Raw genomic sequence first — 25,677 nt, 5'->3', positions numbered from 1 at the left:
GGACAACATTGTCTAACCATCTCACATTCCAAATCACAAAATGCAGGGCGTCTAACATACAATTCAGCACCTTCCCGTGCCATGTTCCGATCTCAACAGGATGTTGTTATGTGAGCGTCTCTGCAAGACATGTTTGAATTTGTTTGGGTAATGTAAAGAATTTGTGGTGGCCTTATACTCACACTACCTGGAACCGGCATAGTATGTGAAACCACACTCTTCACAATAACACAAATCAACTCTTTTTTCTAGGTTAGCCAATTAGTCAGGGTGTAAGTGTATTGTCGTCAACTTTGATAGCTTGAAGATGATAAATGTTTATGTAGGATGGACGGTTCTCTTTGGGCCCATATGCGGCCATCTTCGACGCACACATAAATGCTCTTATATTTCTTATAGAGGGAGTAACTATCTGATCTCTTAATAGTACATGGTATCTCTACTCTATAATTCTCTGGAAAGATATCCAACCCTTAGATATTCTTCTAATATCTCCTTGGTTCTCCCCCGGAAAAAGAAATATCTCGTTGGTTCTCTAGAGCATTACAGCTAATTTCTCGACCTTCTTAGAATACTCAAATTGTGCGTTGTTCATTTCTCAATGGCAGGTAATAAATCTGCAGAGTTTGCACTGGTGAAAAGCTGAACTTGAACTCGATCATGCACAACTCCAGATAGTGCAAATCAATCTTACAAGAAAGCATGTATATAGGAAAAACATAATTTATGGATTTTTTTTTGTGTGGCAGTTGTCCGGTTGGAAACAGAGAGTTGCTTATATAGCTGTATCTGGTCTCCTAGAGAATGACTATGGAATCAAAGATCTTCAGCAGTGTGATTTTTTGCTATGCAGAGGCCGGGTGTTACTCATTGTGTTTTGTATCCTCTTGATGCCACATTATGAGTCAATAAAAACACCTTTTATCGGAAAAAAAAGCAATGTGATTTTTTGACATGTGTGTATCTTATGCTGGAAAAGGGTGCAAAGCACCCTAGAAAAAAAGACACCCGGCCGCATGTATAATTAGTTGGCGAAGACTAAGTAAAAGTACAGAAGGTAAGATTACAAGCAGTCAATTGACCTGACCTACCATCCACATCCCCTTAAGGCCTTAACTACCCTACCTACGCTGGGATCTCATCCCATCGCTCTAACAACAGTGTGATGTGAAATGCAGAATGATACATACATACAGACAGACATATATACATACATAGCAGAGGTCAAGGCTGCTCCTCCTTTCCTTCATGTGCATGCTGTTGCCATCCATGAGGTACCTTGCCATGATCATGATTGATGTAGCTAGCCTAGAAAGCTAGGTGTTAGTCAGAATCAGAGCTGGAGCTGCTGTCCGGCTTTGCCCTCCGGCCTTGGATCGCGGGCTTCAGAGCTTGCCGAGGGTCGCGGAAGGATTGCTGTGACTGGGACGGCTGCTTGCCCCCTTTCGCCGGTGCTGCCGCTGCCGCCGGTTTCTTGTTGGCAGCGGCTGCTTTGGCGGCCAAAGCAGCCGCGTCTTTCACCTCCTTGCACACCTTCTCCAGTATCACCAGGAAGTCGCGCACGACGACAAACAGGCGCAGGCCCTCGTCCTTCCCCTTGCTGCCATGGAAGTAGTCCACGGTGGAGCGCACCATCAACCGGAGCTTCTTCTCCTCCTCCAGCAGGCGGGTCACCTGCGCCTGGGAGTTCTCTACGAACTGGGCCAACTTGCGTTGGAACCCGCTCTCCTCCTCCAAGCTCTTAATGCCCGTGTTCAAGAACTCGTTCGCCTTCACCAGCCTGTGCCCGAGGCTCGCTACCTGTATGGTAAGCGCGTCCGCGTCGAGGATCGCTGCCTTGCGGACATTCTGGAGGTCGTCAGACAGGCCGGACACCACTTCGAGGCCAAGCTGCTTGTAGTGCTCCGTGTCGTCGCCGACATCCTCGGAGAGATCATCGGTGCCGCCGCTCACGCTGGAGACGCTGCTGTTCTGCTCCTTGGCCACCCGCGCGGCACGGACACCCTCCGAGCGGATGATCTCCTGGACGACGAAATGCAGCAGCGTCGTCTTGCCATCGAGCCCCTTGACATCAGCCAGCTTCAGGAGGGTGTCCAGTTTGAACGCCTGTGCTCCCCCTCGAAAGGTGCCATCATTCATTCGGTTGCCAGTTTTAAGTACAGCCTCCAGTAGCTTCTTGAAAAGATGGCTGTGCCTAAGCTCGTCGCAGGCAACCTGATTGACTAGTAAATCTTAATTAGTGCATATATTGGTCAGTAGAATGAGGCATCTGCTAAATCTTAGCTTAATTTACCTCTAGGGTTTTGAATGACTGCTCCACACTTGTAGCTTCTTCCGTCAAACTGGCCATCAAAAGCAAAGTCTCCAAGCGCTGGAAAATGTATGGGATGTCAATGATGGTCTTCAAGAATTGCTCCGCTGGACCAAGTTGACTCATCTCTCCAGTGTAGAGCCGAAGCTTTAGCTCCTCATCACTGGTTGGGGTCCACCGTAGCAAGGTTGTTATCAAATCGGCTGGGAGATCATGCCCTGCATCCAATTACCAAAGGGAACAAACATGCCCAACTATTTATTGGTCCCAGCTTACCATAGAACAAAATTCAAGAGTTTATATCGTAAAGTGCAGTGCTTGACTCAAACAAAAGATCCATCCATGTATTTGTCACCTCCTCACCATGCATATGGAGCACAGTTCATGTATCGAAGAGATAGTCGATTTTAGAAAGGAGAACAAAACACAAACTGGGCACTGCAATGTGCTTGTGGAGGGCAACTTTTAAAGTAAAAACACAATGTGTCGCTTTACCTTCTGTAACTGCAGTATGCACGTCTTGAGCTGTAACACTGAGTGCCTTCAGTGATATTGATAAATTCTGTGCCTTTTTAGCATCTAGGATCCTAACGACTTGAGGAGCTTCCTTTGCTGGCTCTTTTTTGCTATCATTACTTTTGTCAACAGGTTTGCAACCAAAAAGAGACTCGATCATCTCCTCATTAAACCTACAAATGAATTAGTACGATTGAAGAGTTAATCGCAACAGCAAGTAAGAAGTAGAGTGAGATATAAAACAACATCAGCAGCATAAGAAGAAATAATAACAAGAGAGGACCGGCTTGCTTACTGGAAGGATCCTGCTTTAATTTGATCCCACACCATTGCTTGATCTGTTGCAGTAACTTTATCCCAGAAGAAGGGCTTCAACTTTGTTTTCGAAGAGTCTGCAACAGGAGCTGCAGCTCCTGGCTTCTTAAGCGGCGGAGGTCCTTTTCTTGGACCACCGGGCATTGCTGGTGGCGGAGGTCCCCCCGGTCCACCACCTTTTAGAGGTGGAGGTGGAGGTCCAGGTCCTGCTCCAGCCCTTGCACCAGGAGGTGCTGGTGGCCCTGGAGGAGGAGGCCCGCCCGGCTTTGGAGGTGGTGCGGGTGCACCTGGTGCAGGCGGTGGTGGTGCTGGTGCACCTGGTGCAGGCGGTGGTGGTGCGGGTGCACCTGGTGCAGGCGGTGGTGGTGCGGGTGCACCTGGTGCAGTCGGTGGTGGTGTGGGTGCACCTGGTGCAGGCGGTGGTGGTGCCGGTGCACCTGGTGGCGGCGGTGGTGCTGGTGCACCTGGTGGCGGTGGTGGTGCTGGTGCACCTGGTGGTGGTGGTGGTGGTGCTGCTGGTGCACCTGGTGCACCTGGTGGTGGTGGTGCTGGCGCTGGTGCACCTGGTGCACCTGGTGCATCTGGTGGTGGTGCTGGTGCACCTGGTTCACCTGGTGCTGGTGCTGGTGCTGGTTCACCTGGTGCTGGTGCTGGTGCTGGTTCTGGTTCACCTGGTGGTGGTGCTGGTGCACCTGGAACTACAGGAGGAGGTGGTGGTGCTGGTGCACCTGGAAGTGGAGGAGGAGGTGGCGGAGCTGGACCTGCAGAAGAAACTGCAGCCTTCTCGGGTTTGGCCGTCGGCTGTCCAGCAATGGTCGTTACTTCGTACGAAGCAAATCTGCTGTGTCGCTCCATTAGTTCTTCCTTCATTGATGCTGCTCCTACTGACTTCAGTTTCGTGGCTGGTCTTTCAACATTCAACTTCATTACTGGTACTGTAAATTCAGACTGCTGTTTCTCAGATGCACTGTTTGACAATCCTCCCAGCCTACTGACATCGATCTGGGTGGCGGAATCCTTACGGGAAGAACCTGATGCACACAAAGGAATAAATACAAGTAAATGACATGTAACATAATGAATGGAAACTAAACAAAACTGAGCTAACACCACCTGTTAGTTCACCACCCCCCACTAGATCATACGGTGATGCTGGCTCTTCGTCACACATCCCACACAAGCTACCGACAAGGGCCACCAATGCTACACAAGCCACTGCACCAATGACAGCAGTGGATGAACCCGAGTCATCATCCTTGCGCTTCTTTCCCAAAGAAATTTTTATGCTGACGGCTAGCGGACGATCCTCTGCTTCGGAAGAGAAAAGACCCCTGATTGCTTCTTTTGCTGGCGGTGACAAAGAATAATGTGATGTTGAAGCTCCTTCAAGAAGATATCTTATTTTTGATGCAAAAGATAGTTTGAAATTATTGGAATGTGGCAATAAGCTTCCTGCCTCCTCCTCAGCATCTTCATCCTGTGTGTGCCCAGAGACATGTGGCAAAGGAAAATTATGCTTGCTTAAGCAGTCCAGAATAGTATCGGCAACTTCTGGAGACAAAGAAGTGCGCATTCCTTCCTTGGTGCTGAATGCAAGGGTGTGATGGGACTGGTTTTTAACATCTTGAAGGATTATCCTATCTAGACTACAGTTGAGCCATAATTGTTCCACCTGAGTGTAATGCAATGTACGAGAAATAACAGTTAGTTAATATGTGGATATTGTACTTTAACTTACAACATGAATCATATAGTCAGCACTTGATGTTTCTTGAGAAGGCGGGTGTTTCTCATTTATAAGAAGGATATATAGCTAACATTCCTAGAAGTTGGCAAGGTACACATATAGAAGTAATTAACAATTAGATGGGGAAAAAAAACTACCAGGGTGAAAAGGTGTGATGGCAAAAACGCTACTAAGGAGAAAAAAAAATAGTAACAGGATGAGAGCGTGATGGTCATGATGCTACTGATCAGTTCTTGTCATTTTCACCTGGTCTAACGCGCATAGACGAAAGACGTAAGACATTTCTAAAAAGCCTCGGAAATCTGGCATATACCAATGTAACAAAGTTAAAAAGCCACAGCATTGCGCTTTTCTTACGAGAGCGCACGCTTAAGCACAATTAAGCGCAGTTAAGCCATGCATTTTGCTATCGAGCCTAGGCGCGCCTTTTCTTAAGTACGCAATGCAAGACAGAATAACTCCAATTCTTACCAATTCATCACCTATTCGGCTCGGGGGAGGCGGCTGGGGAGGTGGCGGCGGCCAGAACAAGTTCTTCCTGATGGCGGCGACGAGCAGCAGCCCGCCGCGGTCCGTTGGCGTGAGCAGCAGGAGGGAAATGAGGCATGCGCTGAGGAGCCATTTCAATCTGCTCCTCGGCCACCTCATCCTATATATGATCCGCTTGCTTGCCTAATCGACCCCTAATTCCTCGCCCAGCCGGCCATTGCTCCCCAGAGGGGATCGGCACCTCAAGAACACCGAAGGACCGAGCACCGATTCTTCCTCGCTCGATTCTCCTCCCCAAATCGCTGATCTTGGGACCAAAACTTGTGGAGGTGATTTGCCCAACCGAGTTTGACAGGCTGATGCCCGCGCTAGGGGTTGCCACCTGTTGATGCTGGATCTGGATGCCTCTGCATTCGGATTAGGCCACGGAAAAGGGGGAGAAAATTAGAAACTTTTGGCGAGAAGAGGACGAGTCCAACAGTAATAATGATAAAAAAAATCCGAAAATCAAATGGGATCTGCGGTTCGTCGGTCGATCCATGCGGCGGGAGTGGAATTCGGATGGATGGGGGGAAGAAGAAGGGGGAGAGAGAGAGAGAGAAACCTCCGGTTGTCGGCGGCCCGGACCGAATCTCGCCGGAGGAAACCAATGAGCCGCCACCAATCCACCAGCCTGGGCACCGCATGATCCGGCGGACGGGAAACGAAAAAAAGATGAAAGGGGAGCAATCTCCCGTCCCTTGTTGCCTCATAGCGATCTATTTTTGGGGGAATGCTTTGGTGTGAGATGGGGGTGGAAGAAGAGAGGCCGCCCTTGAGGCTAGGAGGGGAGCAGCCATTGCTCTCAACCACACTCTGATTCTCGTGCGTTTGGCTCTCCAATGTAGGCACCGCCTGAATCACCAGATATGTTTCCCAAATATTACATAAAAATTGTACATTTTCTCTAAGCCTGGTCGTAATAAGAAGAGTAAGTGGTACCCTACATGTCAATTAATTTTTTTTATGATGTGACACAATTAAATAAGAAGAGAGGAGGTGTGGTATCCGATACCGTGTCATATTAAATGTTGTACTCCCTCTGTTCCTATATATTTGTCTTTATAGAGATTTCAACAAGTGACTACATACGGAGCAAAATGAGTGAATCTACACTCTAAAATATGTCTATATACACTCGTATGTGGTAGTCCATTTGAAATCTCTAGAAAGACAAATATTTAGGAACGGAGGGAGTATTACTTTGTGTCATGCATGAAAATTAATAAGGCAACCTAAAGTACTAACTTATGATAGTACTATGCATCACGGACGTAGTACCACACATTAGACATGATACTACTATATGATACTCCCCACTACGATCAGCCTAAGAACATCTACTGACCCCGAGTCGCATCCGCAAATAGTGACCAGGCACACCTAAAAAACATTTTCACAATTGGATACCTCAATTACAAAATCTCAAATCCATACATACATGCAATATGAAATCTAATCTAAGCGAAGCTCGTTTGGCTCCGCCATGCCCAACAAGGAGCAGGCGAAAATGACAAGCGGTTTTCAGCAAAGTATTCTCAGCAAGCACTGAAATTATCGGTAACTGATAGTTTTGTGATAAGATAATTCGTAACGGGTAACAAGTAACAAAAGTAACTAAGGTGCAGCAAGGTGAACCAATCCTTTTTGTAGCAAAGGACAAGTCTGGACAAACTCTTATATAATGCAAAGCGCTCCCGAGGACACATGGGAATTACTGTCAAGTTAGTTTTCATCATGCTCATATGATTCACGTTCGTTATTTTGATAATTTGATATATGGGTGAATCGGTGCTTGGGTGCTGTCCTTACTTGGACAAGCCTCCCACTTATGATTAACCCCTCTCGCAAGCATCCAGAACTACAAAAGAAGAATTAAGATAAATCTAACCATAGCATGAAACATATGGATCCAAATCAACCCCTTAAATAGCAACACATAAACTAGGTTTAAGCTTCTGTCACTCTAGCAACCCATCATCTACTTATTACTTTCCAATGCCTTCCCCTAGACCCAAATCATGGTGAAGTGTCATGTAGTCGACGTTCACATAACGCCACTAGAGGAAAGACAACATACATCTCATCAAAATATCGAATGAATGCCAAATTCACATGATTACTTATAAAAAGACTTCTCCCATGTTCTCAGGAACAAACTTAACTAGTCATAAAGCATATTCATGTTCATAATCAGAGGAGTAATAATTATCATTAAGGATCTGAACATATGATCTTTCACCGAATAAACCAACTAGCATCAACTACAAGGAGTAATCAACACTACTAGCAACCCACAGGTACCAATCTGAGGTTTTGAGACAAAGATCGGATACAAGAGATGAACTAGGGTTTGAGAGGAGATGGTGCTGGTGAAGATGTTGATGGAGATTGACCCCCTCTCGATGAGAGGATTGTTGGTGATGACGATGGCTTCGATTTCCCCCTCCCGGAGGGAAGTTTCCCCGGCAGAACAGCTTCGCCGGAGCGCTAGATTGCTTCTGCCCAGGTTCCACCTCAAGATGGCGACGCTTCGTCCCAAAAGCTTCCTCTTGATTTTTTTCCAGGTCAAAACACATCATATAGCATAAGATGGGCACCGAAGGCCTGCCAGGGGGCCCACAAGGCAGGGGCCGCGCCCGGGGGGTAGGGCGCGCCCCCACCCTTGTGGCTTCGTGGTGGGGCCCCTCTGGTACTTTCTTCGCCCAATATTTTTTATTAATTCCAAAATAATTCTCCGTAAAGTTTCAGGACTTTTGGAGTTGTGCAGAATAGGTCTCTCAGATTTGCTCCTTTTCCAGTCCAGAATTCCAGATGTCGACATTCTCCCTCTTCATGTAAACCTTGTAAAATAAGAGAGAAAAGGCATAAGTATTGTGCTATAATGTGTAATAACAACCCATAATGCAATAAATATCAATATAAAAGCATGATGCAAAATGGATGTATCAACTCCCCCAAGCTTAGATCTCGCTTGTCCTCAAGCGAAAGCCGAAATCGCAAAATATGTCCACATGTTTGGAGATAGAGGTGTCGATAAAATAAAATACAGAAGTGAGGGAATCATGATCATCTTTAGAACAACAACATATATTGTCATATAATTTCTTATGATAAAGTAACAATTCATTCACAATGTAAAGTATGAATCAAAAACTTCATTGAAAACTAACAAACCATGATCTCAACAATTTGTCATAACATCGGAAAGAGTCAATACAAGAGGTTTTGAGTAATTTCACATACTCAACTATCATTTAGTCTTTCACAATTGCTAACACTCACGCGATATTTATGGGTTCAAAACCTCAGTCGGACACATAGAAAGATAGTGGCATATAGTTTTGCCTCCCAACCTTTTACCTCAAGGGTAATGTCAACAATAAAACTTTATGATAACCTACATCCGAGTGGATATATATATCTGGATCTTTCTCCAACACATAGTGCTTGCCAAAAGGAAAAAGGTGTAAAAAGGAAAGGTGAAGATCACCATGACTCTTGTATAAGGGTAAGAAGATAAAAGTAAAAGATAGTCCCTTCGCAGAGGGAAGCAGAGGTTGTCATGCGCTTTTATGGTTGTTGGATGCACAAAATCTTAATGCAAAAGAACGTCAATTTATATTGCTGCTTGTGTTAAAGAACTTTATTATGCAGGCCGTCGCTTTTATTTCTTCCATATCACAAGTTTGTATAAAGTTTATTTTCTTCACACTAATAGATCATACATATTTAGAGAGCAATTTTTATCGCTTGCACCGGTGACAACTTACTTGAAGGATCTTACTCAATCCATAGGTAGGTATGGTGGACTCTCATGGAAAAACCGGGTTTAAGGGATGTTTGGATGCACAAGTAGTATCTCTACTTGGTGCAAAGGATTTGGCAGACATAAGAGGGAGAAGCAAGCTCAACATGTTGGAGGATCAATGACAATATAACTTCTATTCAGATATAAGTAAACATAATCCATTATGTTGTCTTCCTTGTCCAACATCAAATTTTTGGCATGTCATATTTTAATGAGTGCTCATAATTACAAAAGATGTCCAAAATAGTATATTTATATGTGAAACCTCTCTTTCTTTATTACTTCCTATTAATTTCAACAATGACCAAAACTATGTTTGTCAACTCTCAAGAAATTTTATTCATCATACTCTTTATATGTGAAGTCATCACTCTCCATAAGATCATTATATGATATTTTTATTTCTTTTTGTTCTTTCTCTTATTTTATTCCCCCAAGATCATAGCAAGAAAGCAAAGCCCTCAACTCCAAACTGCTCTTTATTATATATATAACTCACGGACTCGATTACATGGATAGATCTCAAAACAAAACTCAAAGCTAGATCATACTAAAATTTTATCCTACTAGATCAAGATATAACCAAAAGGATCGAACTAAGAAAAATGATAAAAGTAAAGGTGTGATGGTGATACGATACCGGGGCATCTCCCCCAAGCTTGGCAGTTGCCAAGGGGAGTGCCCATACCCATGTATTTAGATCTCTTTCTTCGGAGGTGGTGATGATGGAGTTGTTGATGATGTAGTGTCACACTTCAACCCTAGGAGGAACTCCAATCTACGAACGATGCTCTAGAGGGCGATGATATGCTTTTGCAACAGAATTTTTTCACGAGTGAGATATTTATTTTGCACACGAACTGTTTCAATGATTCTAAAAGCTTCAATATATGTAGGTGTAAGATGATTGTAGTATGGATGAAGGATGTCTTCTTCTTCTGCTGCCGGAACTTGATCCCCCGCGACCTTCTTGATCTTATCACCCCCTTTGTTTCCCCCAAGTTCTTCTCTCTTCATCTCTATCTTTATAAGCCAAGCATCGTCGTCCCCATTGTTGGAGGAGGGGGAAGACATGATGCCCGGCCTTGAAAACTCTGGCTGAAAAAAGCTCAAAATAAGGACAGGAGATGTTGTCGTGGTACGATGGTCAAAACCTTTGGGAGATTATATAATGAATTTTTACCGATCAAAAGGAGTATTCCACAAGAAAACAGAGTCCGAGGGGCACACGAGATGGCCATAAGGCACAAGGGCGCGCCGAGGGGGTAGGGCACGCCTTCCTGCCTTGCCGCTTCCTCGTGCACTCTTCAGACTACTTTACTTTTCCTAATTTTTTAAATATTCCAAAATGGAGAAAAATTGTTGTTAGAACAGTTTTGGAGTCGGTTTACTTACCGTACCACATACCTATTCCTTTTCGGAGTCTGAAACGTTCTGGAAAGTATCCCTTATGTACTCCTCCAGTGTTATGGTATTAATAATATTTGTCTCGACATTTATGGGAGTACCTGCAATATAATGTTTGATTCTTTGACCGTTTACCACCTTTGGGTTAGTGCCTTCGGTGTTGTTGATCTTGATGGCACCGGAACGATAAACCTCCTCAATAATGTAAGGACCTTCCCATTTAGAGAGAATCTTTCCTGCAAAAAATCTTAGACGAGAATTGTATAGCAAAACATGATCACCTACACTAAACTCACGCTTTTATATCCTTTTGTCATGCCATCGTTTAACTTTTTTCTTTAAACAACTTGGCATTCTCATAGGCTTGGGTTCTCCATTCATCAAGCGAGCTTATGTCAAATAATCTCTTCTCACCGGCAAGTTTGAAATCATAGTTGAGCTCTTTGATTGCCCAATAAGCTTTATGTTCTAGATCAAGAGTTAAGTGACATGCTTTTCCATAAACCATTTTATATGGAGACATACCCATAGGGTTTTTATAAGCAGTTCTATAAGCCCATAATGCATCATCAAGTTTCTTAGACAAATTCTTTCTAGATCTATTGACAGTCTTTTGCAAGATTAATTTTATTCCTCTATTACTCAATTCTACTTGACCACTAGATTGAGGATGATATGGAGATGCAATTCTATGGTCGACATCATATTTAGCAAGCAATTTACGGAAAGCACCATGAATAAAATGCGAACCACCATCAGTCATTAAATATCTAGGGACTCCAAACCTCGAAAAAATAACTTCTTTAAGCATCTTAAAAGAAGTATTATGATCAGCACTACTGGTTGGAATAGCTTCTACGCTATTAGTAACGTAATCGACAACAACTAAAATATGTGTATACCCATTAGAGGAAGGAAGAGGTCCCATATAATCAAAGCCCCAAATATCAAATGGTTCAATAACAAGTGAATAATTCATAGGCATTTCCGGACATATACTAATATTGCCAATTCTCTGGCATTCATCACAAGATAAGACAAACTTACGAGCATCCTTGAAGAGAGTAGGCCAATAAAACCAGATTACAATACTTTGTGTGCAGTTTTATTTCCGGCCTGGTGTCCTCCCTAGGCCTTGGAGTGACACTAGTGTAGGATCTGTTCCTGTTCATGCTCAGGTACACAACGTCTAATAACACCATCTACTCCTTCTTTATAAAGGTGTGGGTAATTCCAAAAGTAATGTCCTAAATCATAGAAAAACTTTTTCTTTTATTGGTATGTGAAACTAGGTGGTATAAATTTAGCAACAATGTAATTAGCATAATTAGCATACCAGGGAGTATTACGAGAAGGATTGATGATGGCTAATTTCTCATCAGGAAAGCTATCATCAATAGGCAGTGGGTCATCAAGAACATTTTCTAACCTAGACAAGTTTTCTGCAACAGGGTTCTCAGCTCCCTTTCTATCAATAATATGCAAATCAAATTCTTGCAGCAAGAGAACCCATCTAATAAGTCTAGGTTTAGCATCTTTCTTTTCCATAAGATATTTAATAGCAGCATGATCAGTGTGAAAAGTTACTTTGGAATCAACAATATAAGATCTGAACTTGTCACAAGCAAAAAAAAACTGCTAAAAATTCTTTTTCAGTAGTAGCATAATTTCTCTGGGCACTGTCTAGAGTTTTAATAGCATAATGAATAACATTCAATTTCTTATCAACTTTTGCCCTAGAACAACACCAACAACATAATCACTAGCATGACACATAATTTCAAAGGGTAAAATCCAATCAGGTGGTTGAACAATAGGTGCAGAAATCAAGTATTTCTTAAGTATTTCAAATGCTTCTACACAATCATCATCAAAAACAAACGGAACATATTTTTGCAAGAGATTAGTGAGAGGCCTAGAAATATTAGAGAAGTCTTTAATAAATCTCCTATAGAAACCAACATGACCAAGGAAACTTCTTATACCTTTGATATCTTTAGGACACGACATCTTTTCAATAGCATCTACTTTAGCTTTATCCACTTCAATACCTATTTCAGAAATTTTATGCCCCAAGACAATACCTTCATTAACCATAAAGTGGCACTTCTCCCAATTCAAAACAAGATTAGTTTCTTCACATCTCTGCAAAACTCGATCAAGGTTGCTTAAGCAATCATCAAAAGAAGTTTCGTAAACGGGAAAATCATCCATGAAAACCTCAACAATCTTTTCACAAAGGTCAGAGAATATAGCAACCATACATCTTTGAAAGGTAGCAGGTGCATTACATAATCCAAAAGGCATACGGCTATAAGCAAAAGTACAGAAAGGACAAGTAAAAGTGGTCTTTTCTTGGTCCTCTTTTGACACAGGTATTTAAGAAAAACCAGAATAACCATCTAGAAAGCAAAAATGTGTATGTTTGGACAGTCTTTCTAGCATTTGATCAATAAAAGGTAGAGGGTAATGATCTTTTCTAGTAGTTTTGTTTAATTTGCAAAAATCAATTACCATTCTATAGCCTGTAACAACTCTTGTGGAATTAATTCATTCTTATCATTAGGAACAACAGTAATACCTCCCTTCTTAGGGACACAATGAACAGTACTTACCCATCTACTATCAGCAATAGGATAAATTATACCTGCTTCCAGAAGCTTTAATATTTCATTTCTTACCACCTCTTTCATCTTAGGATTTAGCTGTCATTGATGATCAATGACTGGTTTAGCATCAGGCTCCCTAATAATTTTGTGCTGACATAGAGTTGGACTAATGCCCTTAAGATCATCAAGAGTATATCCAATGGTGTTATGGTGCTTCTTCAGAGCTTTCAATAATTTCTTTCCTTCATGCTCTGAAAGGTTAGCACTAATAATAACAGGATATATCTTCTTCGCATCAAGATAAGCATATTTCAAAGTATCAGGTAATTGTTTAAGCTCAAACACGGGGTCACCCTTGGGTGGAGGGGGATCCCCAAGGATTTCAACAGGCAAGTTGTGTTTCAAAACAGGCATTTGGTTAAAGAATATTTCATCTAATTCCTTTCTTTCATTCATAAACATATCATTCTCATGGTCTAGCAAATATTGTTCTAAATGATCGGTGGGAGGTACGACAATAGAAGCAAGACCAATAATTTCATCCTTACTAGGCAATTCTTTATCATGGGGTTGTCTACAAAATTTAGAGAAATTGAAATCATGAGAAACATCCCCAAAACTTCCAGTATCAATTTCTTTCTCACAGCCTATCTTAGCATTGATAGTGTTCAAGAAAGGTCTACCAAATATAATGGGACAAAAATCTTCTTGTGGGGAACCAAGAATTAAAAATCAATAGGGTATTTTATTTTCCCACACAAGACTTCAACATCTCTAACAATCCCAATTGGTGATATAGTATCTCTATTGGCAATCTTAATAGTAACATCAATATCTTCTATCTCAGCAGGTGCAATATCATTCATAATTTCTTGATATAAAGTAAAAGGAATTGCACTCACACTAGCACCCACATCGCATAAGCCATGATAGCAATGATATCCTATTTTAATAGAAACAACATGCATGCCAACAATAGGTCTTTAGTATCAGGTCTTGCAATTCTAGCAGCTTCATCACAAAAGTAAATAACATGCCAGTCAATATTATCGACCAAGAGATCTTTAACCATAGCAACACTAGGTTCAACTTTAATTTGTTTAGGGGGTGTAGGTGTTCTAATATAACTCTTGCAAACAACAGCTGAAGCTTTAGCATGATTCTTTATCCTAACAGGAAAAGGTGGTTTCTCGATATAAGAGTAGGAACAATAGGATCAACATTATAAGTAATAGTTTCTTCTTCAACTTTAATAGGTTCCACTACTTTCACTTCAATGGGAGGATGATATTTAAACCACTTCTCCTTAGGGAGATCAATATGAGTAGCAAATGATTCACAGAAAGAAGCTACTATCTCAGAGTCAAGTCCATATTTAGTGCTAAATTCACGAAAAGCATCGATATCCATAAAAGATTTAACACAATCAAACTTGAGGTTTGTATCTGACTCCTTACCTTCGTCGAGTTCCCAATCTTCAGAGTTGCATTTAATTCTTTCCAATAAATCCCATTTGAATTCAATAGTCTTCTTCATAAAAGAACAAGTACAAGAAGTATCGAGCATGGATTGATCATTACGAGAAAGTCGAGCATAAAAATTCTGAATAATAATTTCTCTCAAGAGCTCATGATTGGGGCATGAATATAACATTAACTTAAGCCTCCCCCAAGCCTAAGCGTTACTTTCTCCTTCATAGGGCCAAAAATTATATATATAATTCAGATCATGATGAACCAGATGCATAGGATAAAACTTCTGATAAAATTTCAATAGGTTGTAGTTCCATGATCCAATATCATCACATAGCCTATACCATGTCAATGCCTTTCCCTTCAAAGATAAAGGGAATACCTTCTTCTTGACTTCATCCTCGGGCAAACCTGCAAGCTTAAACAATCCACAAACTTCATCCACATAGATTAGATGCATATCCGGATGTAATGTTCCATCTCCCGCATAAGGATTAGCCAGCAGTTTCTCCATCATACCCGAAGGAATTTCATAATAAATGTTTTCAATAGGTTCAGTAGGTTGAGGAGCAACTCTTTGCTCTACCTTTCGAGGTGAAGATACCCCGAACAAGCCCCTTAAAGGATTATTTTCCATAATGACAAGTGACAGTAAGTTTCAGCACACTATATAAATGTTTCCTTACCAAATTCCACTCACCAAAGGCGCTTCACTCCCCGGCAATGGCGCCAGAAAAGAGTCTTGATGACCCACAAGTATAGGGGATCTATCGTAGTCCTTTTGATCAGTAAGAGTGTCGAACCCAACAAGTCGCAGGCGAAAATGACAAACGGTTTTCAGCAAGGTATTCTCAGCAAGCACTGAAATTATCGGTAACAGATAGTTTTGTGATAAGATAATTTGTAACGGGTATCAGGTAACAAAAGTAACTAAGGTGTAGCAAGGTGACCCAATCCTTTTTGTAGCAAAGGACAAGCCTGGACGGATTCTTATATAATGCAAAGCGCTCCCAAGAACACATGGGAATTACTGTCAAGTTAGTTTTCATCATGCTCATATGATTCACGTTCATTACTTTGATAATTTCATATGTGGGTGGACTGGTGCTTGGGTGCTGTCCTTACTTGGACAAGTCTCCCACTTATGATTAACCCCTCTCGCAAACATCCGCAACTACTAAAGAAGAATTAAGATAAATCTAACCATAGCTTGAAACATATGGATCCAAATCAGCCCCTTAAATAGCAACACATAAACTAGGTTTAAGCTTCTGTCACTCTAGCAACCCATCTACTTATTACTTCCCAATGCCTTCCCCTAGGCCCAAATCAGGGTGAAGTGTCATGTAGTAAACGTTCACATAACACCACTAGAGGAAAGACAACATTCATCTCGTCACAATATCGAACGAATACCAAATTCACACGATTACTTATAACAAGACTTCTCCCATGTCCTCAGGAACAAACGTAACTACTTACAAAACATATTCATGTTCATAATCAGAGGAGTAATAATTGTCATTAAGGATCTGAACATATGATCTTCCACCGAATAAACCAACTAGCATCAACTACAAGGAGTAATCAACACTACTAGCAACCCACAAGTACCAATCTGAGGTTTTGAGACAAAGATTGGATACAAGAGATGAACTAGGGTTTGAGAGGAGATGGTGCTGGTGAAGATGTTGATGGAGATTGACCCCCTCTCAATGAGAGGATCGTTGGTGATGATGATGGCTTCGATTTTCCCCTCCTGGAGGGAAGTTTCCCCGGTAGAACAACTCCGTCGGAGCCCTAGATTGCTTCTGCCCAGGTTCCGCCTCGAGACAGCGGCGCTTCGCCCCAAAAGCTTCCTCTTGATTTTTTCCAGGTCAAAACACATCATATAGCATGAGATGGGCACCGGAGGCCTGCCAGGGGGGCCACAAGGCAGGGGGCGCGCCTAGGGGGTAAGGCGCGCCCCCACCCTTGTGGTTTCCTGGTGGGGCCCCTCTGGTACTTTCTTTGCCCAATATTTTTTATTAATTCCAAAATAATTCTCCGTAAGTTTCAGGACTTTTGGATTTGTGCAGAATAGGTCTCTCAGATTTGCTCTTTTTCCAGTCCAGAATTCCAGCCGCCGACATTCTCCCTCTTCATGTAAACCTTGTAAAATAAGAGAGAAAGGACATAAGCATTGTGCTATAATATGTAATAACAGCCCATAATGCAATAAATATTAATATAAAAGCATGATGCGAAATGGACGTATCAGCACCACCTCCCGAAAGGTAATATGTGGGGTTGTTGATGATGAACTCCTTATTCTTGCGCTTCAAAAGATAACCTCCTCAACAATTAAACACTCTCTCATAGATTTGGCTTTGGGGTAGGAGAGGATTTGTGTGGAAAGCAGGTGACTAAAAATTAACATTCTATGGTAGGAATGGAATCCCTTTAGTCTCAACACAAGGATTTGGAGCTCTCTCTCTCTCTCTATCTCAGAAAACTCGATATGAAAAGTGTTTGCTTCGCTCTGATTGCTCTTTGAGAGTTTGGTGGAGTGGGTGGGGTATAAATAGGCAGCACCCAAAATCCAACTGTTACTCACCTTTATGAACTACTCGATGTGACCGGATGAAATCACCCGGTGAGACCGATTAATACAAAATGTTTGAACTTTAGGCATTTTGGTGAGACCGGGTAAAAACATTCGGTGGCTCCGAGATATGATGACCTAAGCACTTTCCACTCTTCGGTGTCACCGACTGAAACCAATTGGAAATTCCAATTGAATTTCAGTAGACAATAGAAGGTTGGCATGCTCTTTGGTGGGACCAAATGGCCAACTCGATGAGACTAAAAGTCTAGGGTTTAGGCAACGACTATGTCATATGTAGTTCGGTGAGGCTAGATGGAAATGCTTCGATGAGACCAAGTTGCACTTAGGGTTTGAGACAAAGTGGAATATGGGAAATTGTTTGATGCTTTTGGAGTTTGATCTCCAAGCACTTGGGTAATGAGTCCAGGATCACAATCTTATCCCATTTTAATAGTATTGGCATACTTATGGACTCAACGGATCTTGGATCACTTAAATATAAAATTAAGTCTTGATCCTTGGCCAACACTTGTCCTTAGTATCTTGAGGGGTTCCATTTCACATCCCAAAGTTATGCCTAAGTTGAACTCATCCTGAAATATACTCAAGAAAAACATTAATCCAACAACATGTATGTTGCCATGAATTACCAAAATCATGAGGGAGTGGATGTGTTTTCAAAGGTGAATTGATACCCGAGAAGTGTGCTTCCTTCTGACTTGACGCCCAACTGGTGGTCAAATGTCCACTACATGAACTGATGCCCACAACAGGCGTGGGTCTCATACTTTAGTCTATTAAAGATAATTAGTAAGGATATCTAGTTAGTTATGAAAGATATTGACTCAGTTAGGAAGATAAAGATATGATTTATTTGAAAATTCAAGATTCTATTCTTAGACATTAAGTTGAATCTTCGATATGAAAGGGACACCATGTACCCCATAAGTATTATGAAACAGATGAGTATAAACTACTCCCTTCGATCCAAAATAAGTGTCGCAGTTTTGAACTAAGCTTAGTTCAATCTTAGTTCGGAACTGTGACACTTATTATCACTAGTGCAGAACCGGGCTATAGCCCCGGTTCGTAAGGGTCTTTAGTGCCGGTTCTGTAACCGGCACTAAAGGGTGGGGACTAAAGGTCCCTCCTTTAATACCGGTTTGGCTCGATCCGCAGCTAAAGGGCCACCACGTGGCACGAGCCAGGGCCGGGTGTGGAGAGAGCTTTAGTACCAGTTGGTGTTACCAACCGGCACTAAAACGTTTTGGGGGTTTTGGTTTTATTATTTATTTTTCCTTTAATTTTGTGTTTTCCATTTAATTCTTTTTCGTTTGCTAGTATTTTACGATACTATATATTGTACACGTTATGCATATGTATAAATAGAATTTCTCATAGAACAGATTATATATATATATATATATATATATATATATATATATATATATATATATATATATATATAGACACACACACAGTTTTTCCTACATGTAGCCTTCAGAGGGAGTAGTTCATTGGGGCGGTAGCGGGTAGTAGAATTCCCCTTTGGGATCTATGACCTCGTCGAGCAAAAATCCCGCTATTTTCCTCTTGAAGTGCTTGTATGCGTTCCATTGGTAGGAGCGTCTCCCACACCGATTCAAACTGTTAAGAAGGAGATCAATATGCATGTGTATTAGTTATGTGACTAGATATCGATAATGACGTAAAAATTGTGAATAGTGTTCTGTCAAACGCGCGTACCCATAGTTGTCTATCAGTTTTGGTCCTTTCGGACGTCATCATGCGAATGTTCTAAAAAACGCAGTATGCACAATGATCTCTCCCCTACGCCTGCTCCAGGGCCTTTATGAGAATAGAATTTAATCAGATAATAATTAATCAAGCATGATAATTAATGGTATTGAAACTAGAATTAAAGAGATGCATGGTAGGTAGCTAGATACTACTACTTAATTAATTATACCTTGGGTCGAAACCAATGCAGCCTTTCTCTCCATTTGCCTGGAACCTCTTTCAAATTCCTAAACTTTCCCCAAGCCCTGCCCGCCGGCAAAGAAAATGAATAAACGAGTTATTAAATAGTTGATATCAGGAAATGACGAACTAAAGAGGCTGACATATAGTTAATAATGATTGAAATTACCTGTCGACTATCGCCTTCACGGTTGTGTACTCTCTCTTCTCTTTAAGTAGTGAGTCCAGTACTTCAACTGTTCCTTCGTCAACTTTAATAATTAACAAGATCCAATGAAAACTGCATGGACACACGTTTGCATGTCTTAATTAAGTGGGCATGTGCATAGCACTCATCAACTACCCTAAACCCTATACACTTAATTATTAATATCTAGCTAGCTAGTAAGTAAAAACAGAATTGTAGTGCAAGACAGTGTGACTCACGTGTAGTTGTAAGGAAGTAGTATATATTCATTGGTATTGAGGCGCTTCAAGAACTCTAGGATGTTTTTCTATGTCCATGTTTCTTCATTAATGGTATTTGGGTCAATGAACCCAATGCCATAGCGTCCAGCTTTTTAAATTTCATACATCTTTATCCTGCATAATATACCACACAAAAGAATATAGTGAGGATAATTACATGTAATGATCGATCAATGAGCACTACAGCTAGCTTGAGACTTGAATTACAGAAAGAAATCACTTACAGACAATACAAACTGGCGATGGATTTGTCGAGTGCGTCTTGATGGAATAACTGAAATAGTTCTGAATACTCAATGGATAGAGCTAGCTTATGGAAGTAATACTCTTCCTTGACTTTCACCATGAGTCCCTCTCGATTGTTACTCTTGGTAATTTTCATGTACCAATCATGCAATTGATATATTCTCGTTGGGAGATTCTTGACCTCCTCAGGCCTTACCAAGGTTGGCCGTGGGCATATTTCCATTTTATCTCCTCCTCTTTAAGCTCAGGCATGGGCTCAATCTCGAGAAGTTGTCCAACAGTGATACCGAGCATTTCAGTGTTCCGTCTATGCTCGTCGGTTATTACCAGCTGACCGGCGCCGATACTCTCATGTGTTGGTACAACAAGCGGGGGATTGATTGCGCCGCCTGTTCTCCTAGCTGGGGAACGGTTTTCCCGTATTTTTGGCCAGTTGCTTGGCTCGAGCTCGAGCTCGACCCCTTTTGTCGTGCTCGATGTGCCTTCCTGATTTGGCGCTCATAGTCTGAGTCAACAGGCTTGGGGGCTGGTGGTTGCGCCATATGAATAAAGTGGTGAATCTTCTCCTCGGGCACTTTCTCCCTTGGCGGCGGTGCCGGTTTTGGTGCGAAATGGGCCTCCATTTGGGCCTTCACTATGGCTTCATTTTGCTCCTTGCTCATTGATACGTCTCCAACGTATCTATAATTTTTGATTATTCCATGCTATTATATTACCCCTTTTGGATGTTTATGGGCTTTATTTTACATATTTATATATCATTTTTGGGACTAACTTACTAACCAGAGGCCCAGCCCATATTGCTGTTTTTTTGCCTATTTCAGTATTTCGAAGAAAAGGAATATCAAACGGAGTCCAAACGGAATGAAACCTTCGGGAGCGTTATTTTTGGAACAAATCTGATCCGGAGAGCTTGGAGTGCAAGTCAAGAAGCTCCCGAGGGCCCCACGAGATAGGCCCCCCCCTTAAGGGTGCGCCCCCCTATCTCATGGCCCCCTCGGGCGTCCACCGACGTACTTTTTCTTCCTATATATATACCTGCGTACCCCGAAAACATCCAAGAGCACCACAGAGCACAATTTCCACCGCCGTAACCTTCTGTATCCGCGAGATCTCATCTTGGAGCCTTCGCTGACACTCTGCCGGAGGGGGAATCGACCATGGAGGGCTTCTACATCAACATCCTTGCCCCTCCGATGAGTTGTGAGTAGTTTACCACAGACCTACGGGTCCATAGTTATTAGCTAGATGGCTTCTTCTCTCTTTTTGGATCTCAATACAATGTTCTCCCCCTCTCTTGTGGAGATCTATTCGATGTAATCTCTTTTTGCGGTGTGTTTGTCGAGATCCGATGAATTGTGGGTTTATGATCAAGTTTATCTATGAATAATATTTGAATCTTCTCTGAATTCTTTTATGTATGATTGAGTTATCTTTGCAAGTCTCTTCGAATTATCAGTTTGGTTTGGCATACTAGATTGATCTTTCTTGCCATGGGAGAAGTGCTTAGCTTTGGTTTCAATCCTGCAGTGTTCTTACCCAGTGACAGAAAGGGTTGCAAGACACATATTGTATTGTTGCCATCGAGGATAACAAGATGGGGTTTATATCATATTGCATGTGTTTATCCCTCTACATCATGTCATCTTGCTTAAGGCGTTACTCTATTCTTATGAACTTAATGCTCTAGATGCAGGCAAGAGTCGGTCGATGTGTGGAGTAATAGTAGTAGATGCAGGCAGGAGTCGGTCTACTTGTTATGGACGTGATGCCTATATACATGATCATGCCTAGATAATCTCATAACTATGCGCTTTTCTATCAATTGCTCGATAGTAATTTGTTCACCCACCGTAATAATTATGCTATCTCGAGAGAAGCCTCTAGTGAAACCTATGGCCCCCGGGTCTATCTCTTATCATATTTGCTTTCAATCTATCTTTATTTGCATCTTTACTTTTTGCATCTATCTTATAAAATACCAAAAATATATTTATCTTATCATACTATCTTTATTAGATCTCACTTTCGCAAGTGCCAGTGAAGGGATTGACAACCCCTTTATTGCGTTGGTTGCGAGTTCTCAGTTTGTTTGTGTAGGTGCGTGGGACTTTTGAGGAGCCTCCTACTGGATTGATACCTTGGTTCTCAAAACTGAGGGAAATACTTACGCTACACTTTGCTGCATCACCCTCTCCTCTTCGAGGAAAACCAACGCAAGCTCAAGACGTAGCAGTCATGTCGTAAGGCCTCTGCGGAAGAGGCGCGGGGCTTTTTGGATCATATTGAAATCGTTTGCCTCCGCCTGTACCTCCTATACTACCTCGACTTGTAGCACTACGCACCATAGTTGCGGCGGCTCTCTTCCGTGATTGCTGAGGCAACGGAGACGGCTGGTGCGGTGTCGGACTTGGAGGAGGAGTGGCACGCGTTGGTGGACTTGGAGGAGGAGGAGTGGCCTCACGCGTTGGCTAAGTTGAAGCGGGACGAGTGGCCTCACGCGTTGCTGAGTTGAAGCAGGAGGAGTGGCCTCACGCGTTAGCTGAGTTGAAGCAGGAGGATTGGCCTCACGTGTTAGAGGAGTGTGAGTCATCTGCTCCTTGTCAGCTCCTGGAATTTCAAGCTCTAGCTGATGCGGTGTCGGTGGCCTTCGAAAGATGATGCAATCCTTTCTCCATAGGATGATACGATGTATGTCCTCTCCCAGTGTGTGCTCCTCGTCACCTCCAGGAATGTCAAGCTGTAGCCCCAAATAATGGTCCACCACGTCATCAACCACGACACGAGCATAGCTGGCTGGAATCATTCTGCAATGGTAGGTTGCTCCGGGGGGATTTGTATAAGCAACAGCGTCCGCCACCTTCACGGATATGTTCTTTATTTTGAAGTGTAGCTCACAGTTAGTGTTCTCCATGATGTCATCCACAGGGTATCTATCCAGCAGTGCGTCGCCCGGGGCGGAACCCACGCTGCTTCTCGGCATGGATGGGACGGTGCTATCCAATGCTGGATCATCCGCTAGCTGCAGCCGCTGCTGAGACCCCCTTTCCTGGCTAAGCGAGTCGATCTACTGCTACTGCCTCTGCAATTTGAGTGCCAAGTCTGTGTGCGCTGATTCTAGGCCTTGAAGCCGTTCTGCTTCCTGCTTCCTCTGCTCGTCCTCCAGCTTCTTCTTCTTCTCCTCCTCCATCTTCCTTCTCGCACGGCTTCTGTAATCGGCCTTCCACTCAGAAAAGCCCTCGTACCACGGAACAACTCCCTTGCCTCATGTTCTTCCCGGGTGTTCAGGATTTCCCAGGGCGCGCGTAAGCTCGTCGTTCTCTCTGTTGGGCTTGAACACCCCCTTTCGAGCTTCTTCTATTGCGATAACTAACTTATCATTGACTCCTTTAAGACATGCATTCTTCGAAACCTCGCCTATCTTCGAGTCCAATGCCCCCCATGCGCATAGAACCAACTTCTACACCTAGGGGGCCAGCTCAATGTAACTGGAGTGACCTGTGCAGCCAGCATCTCTTGTTCATACTTATCCCACTTAGGCATTGCCACCGCGTAGCCACCTGGCCCCAACCTATGGCATTGCTCCTTTTTTGCGGCATTGGCCTTGTTTTTATGGACCGTTCCTTAGATAATTCTGATTCCTTGAATTTCACGAAATCGTCCCAGTGTTCTCTTTGGTTCTCCAGTGTTCCCTTGAATTCTGGAGTCTTCTTTCCTGCTTTGACGTAGTCCTTCCATACAGTTTCCTTGTGGTTGTTGAATGCAATTGCCATCTTCCTAAGAGCAGCGTCCTTGACTTTCTCCACATCTGCAGCTGTGAAATGATCTGGTAGTGTGAAATGTTCCATGAGATCTTCCCAAAGTGCTTTTTTGCTCTGTCATCGACAAAAGTAAGATCTGGACGGGGCTTTGATGGCTTTTTCCATTCTTGAAGGGAGATCGGGAGTTTGTCCTTCACAAGAACTCCGCACTGACGGACGAACTTGTTCGCAATGTTTTTAGGCGCTATTGGTTCGCCATTAGTTTTTATGGCATCGATGTTGTACTTTACGCCCTGCTTCAACTTTTTTCCCGGGCCTCGCACTCTGCCTGTAGAAGATTTGCTCAATCCGGAGGGCTGAAAAGAAGAAAGATCGATTCGTTAATATATCTTCAAATCATTTAAAACATGTGATGATCACCACATGCCTACTTATATAAATATACCTCGCCGGTCTCTGATTTATCAAGATCAACATTTTCTTTGCCATCATAATCATTAATTTCGTCGCCATCATAATCATTAATTTCTTCGCCATCATAATCCATGACTTCATCAATTCGGTCGTCGCGATCAAATATCATATCATCACCCTCCCCGGTATTGTTCAGATATTGGGAGTCGTCATCTTCTTCATTTCGATTATCTAGCGCGCGAGGGGAGCGTATGATCTCGAACAGGGCCTCTTCTCCCTCTCTGCCGGTATTGTCCGCCATAGCTTTTATTTAACAAGACCAGAAGAAATATAAAACAATTTAGTATTCAAATTACAATATGCATGCATGCAATCAATAAGAGGAAATCCTGAATCATAGTACATAATATGCATTGTCTCGAATAATATATTATCTCGAATACATCATCTTGAATATTATATATCGAATACATCACTAGCTAGCTAGCTAATAAAGATCGAATACTACAGAATAATCCATGCCACTCGCGGTTCCTGAGGCGCAGGCGATGGACACCCAAAGAGAAGGAACCATCATAGGATCATAGCTCCGGTCATCTCCCCAAAGACCCTGCCAGGTATTGGAGAACCTGACGTCCATAGTAGCCATGTAGCAACGGACGTGCTCGTCCTCCTTCCTGACACGGCGACGCACCACCTCCGGCGGGGCCGGCTCCCTCCGCACCGGAAGTGGCCCACGGGAACGCCACCAAAGGAGCTCAGGGTCGACGACGGGACCCGGGTTCCTCACCAAGCGGCGAGCCCCTGAAGGTAGCACCTCCCAGTGCCAGCCCGGCGGAGCCCAGTCCCTGACATGGGTCCTCTGAAGCAGGACATCGTCGCGAACGGGTTGACGACGAGGATGCGGGCCGGGCATCGTCGAGAACAAATACTATACACCGCAAAAGTAACATTTTTTAATGATTGGATTGTGATTTCTTATATGAAAATTATAAATTTGTAGAACTAAAATTATAAGGAACTAAAAACTAAAATTTCTACAAGATTTCTATAACAATTTGAAATTAATCTAATTCATCTAGCTAAAACTAACATTTCTAAAATTTCTGACATTTCTATAACATTTCTAACATTTCTATATACTATTTGACATTAATCTAATCTAATTAATTAATTCATCTAAAACTTTGTATGAAAAACAGAAAAAATAAAAAAAATAAAAACTAAAAACAGGAAAATTGTGTGTGTGTGTGCGCGCGCGTGTGTAGTGTGAGTGTGTGTGTGTGCGCGCGCGGCCGGCGGTGGCGGCGCATTGGATTAGAGGGAGGAGAGGCCGGGGGAGGGGCTCACAGCGCGCGCGGGCGAGGTCGAGGCGAGGTCCAGGCGATGTCGATCAAAGGCGACGACGAGGCGAGGGGCCGGACGGCGTTGGCATGGGACGGGGCGACGGCGTGATAGGGACAGCGACGACGGGGATGGCGATGGCGCGGGACGGGGGCGGCGGC

The 25,677-nt window shown here is 42.9% G+C and overlaps 1 protein-coding gene across 1 annotated transcript; it reads right to left on the bottom strand.

Moving 5' to 3' along the window:
* Positions 1 to 1,333: 1,333 nt before the first annotated feature.
* LOC119361915 (formin-like protein 18) lies at positions 1,334 to 6,252 on the bottom strand. The gene is made up of 11 exons (XM_037627087.1): positions 5,983 to 6,252; positions 5,361 to 5,785; positions 4,256 to 4,814; positions 3,814 to 4,173; positions 3,706 to 3,759; positions 3,580 to 3,654; positions 3,123 to 3,459; positions 2,807 to 3,000; positions 2,294 to 2,529; positions 1,532 to 2,214; positions 1,334 to 1,487 (listed from the first exon to the last, which is right to left on the bottom strand). The coding sequence occupies exons 2-11, from the start codon at positions 5,535 to 5,537 to the stop codon at positions 1,334 to 1,336; spliced, it is 2,829 nt and encodes a 942-aa protein (XP_037482984.1). The 5' UTR covers positions 5,538 to 5,785; positions 5,983 to 6,252.
* Between the last annotated feature and the right edge of the window lie 19,425 nt (positions 6,253 to 25,677).

This window comes from Triticum dicoccoides, chromosome 2B (assembly GCF_002162155.2).
Source record: "Triticum dicoccoides isolate Atlit2015 ecotype Zavitan chromosome 2B, WEW_v2.0, whole genome shotgun sequence".
In the NCBI taxonomy this organism is placed as follows: domain Eukaryota; kingdom Viridiplantae; phylum Streptophyta; class Magnoliopsida; order Poales; family Poaceae; genus Triticum; species Triticum dicoccoides.
This window is presented reverse-complemented; position numbering and strand designations above follow the sequence as displayed.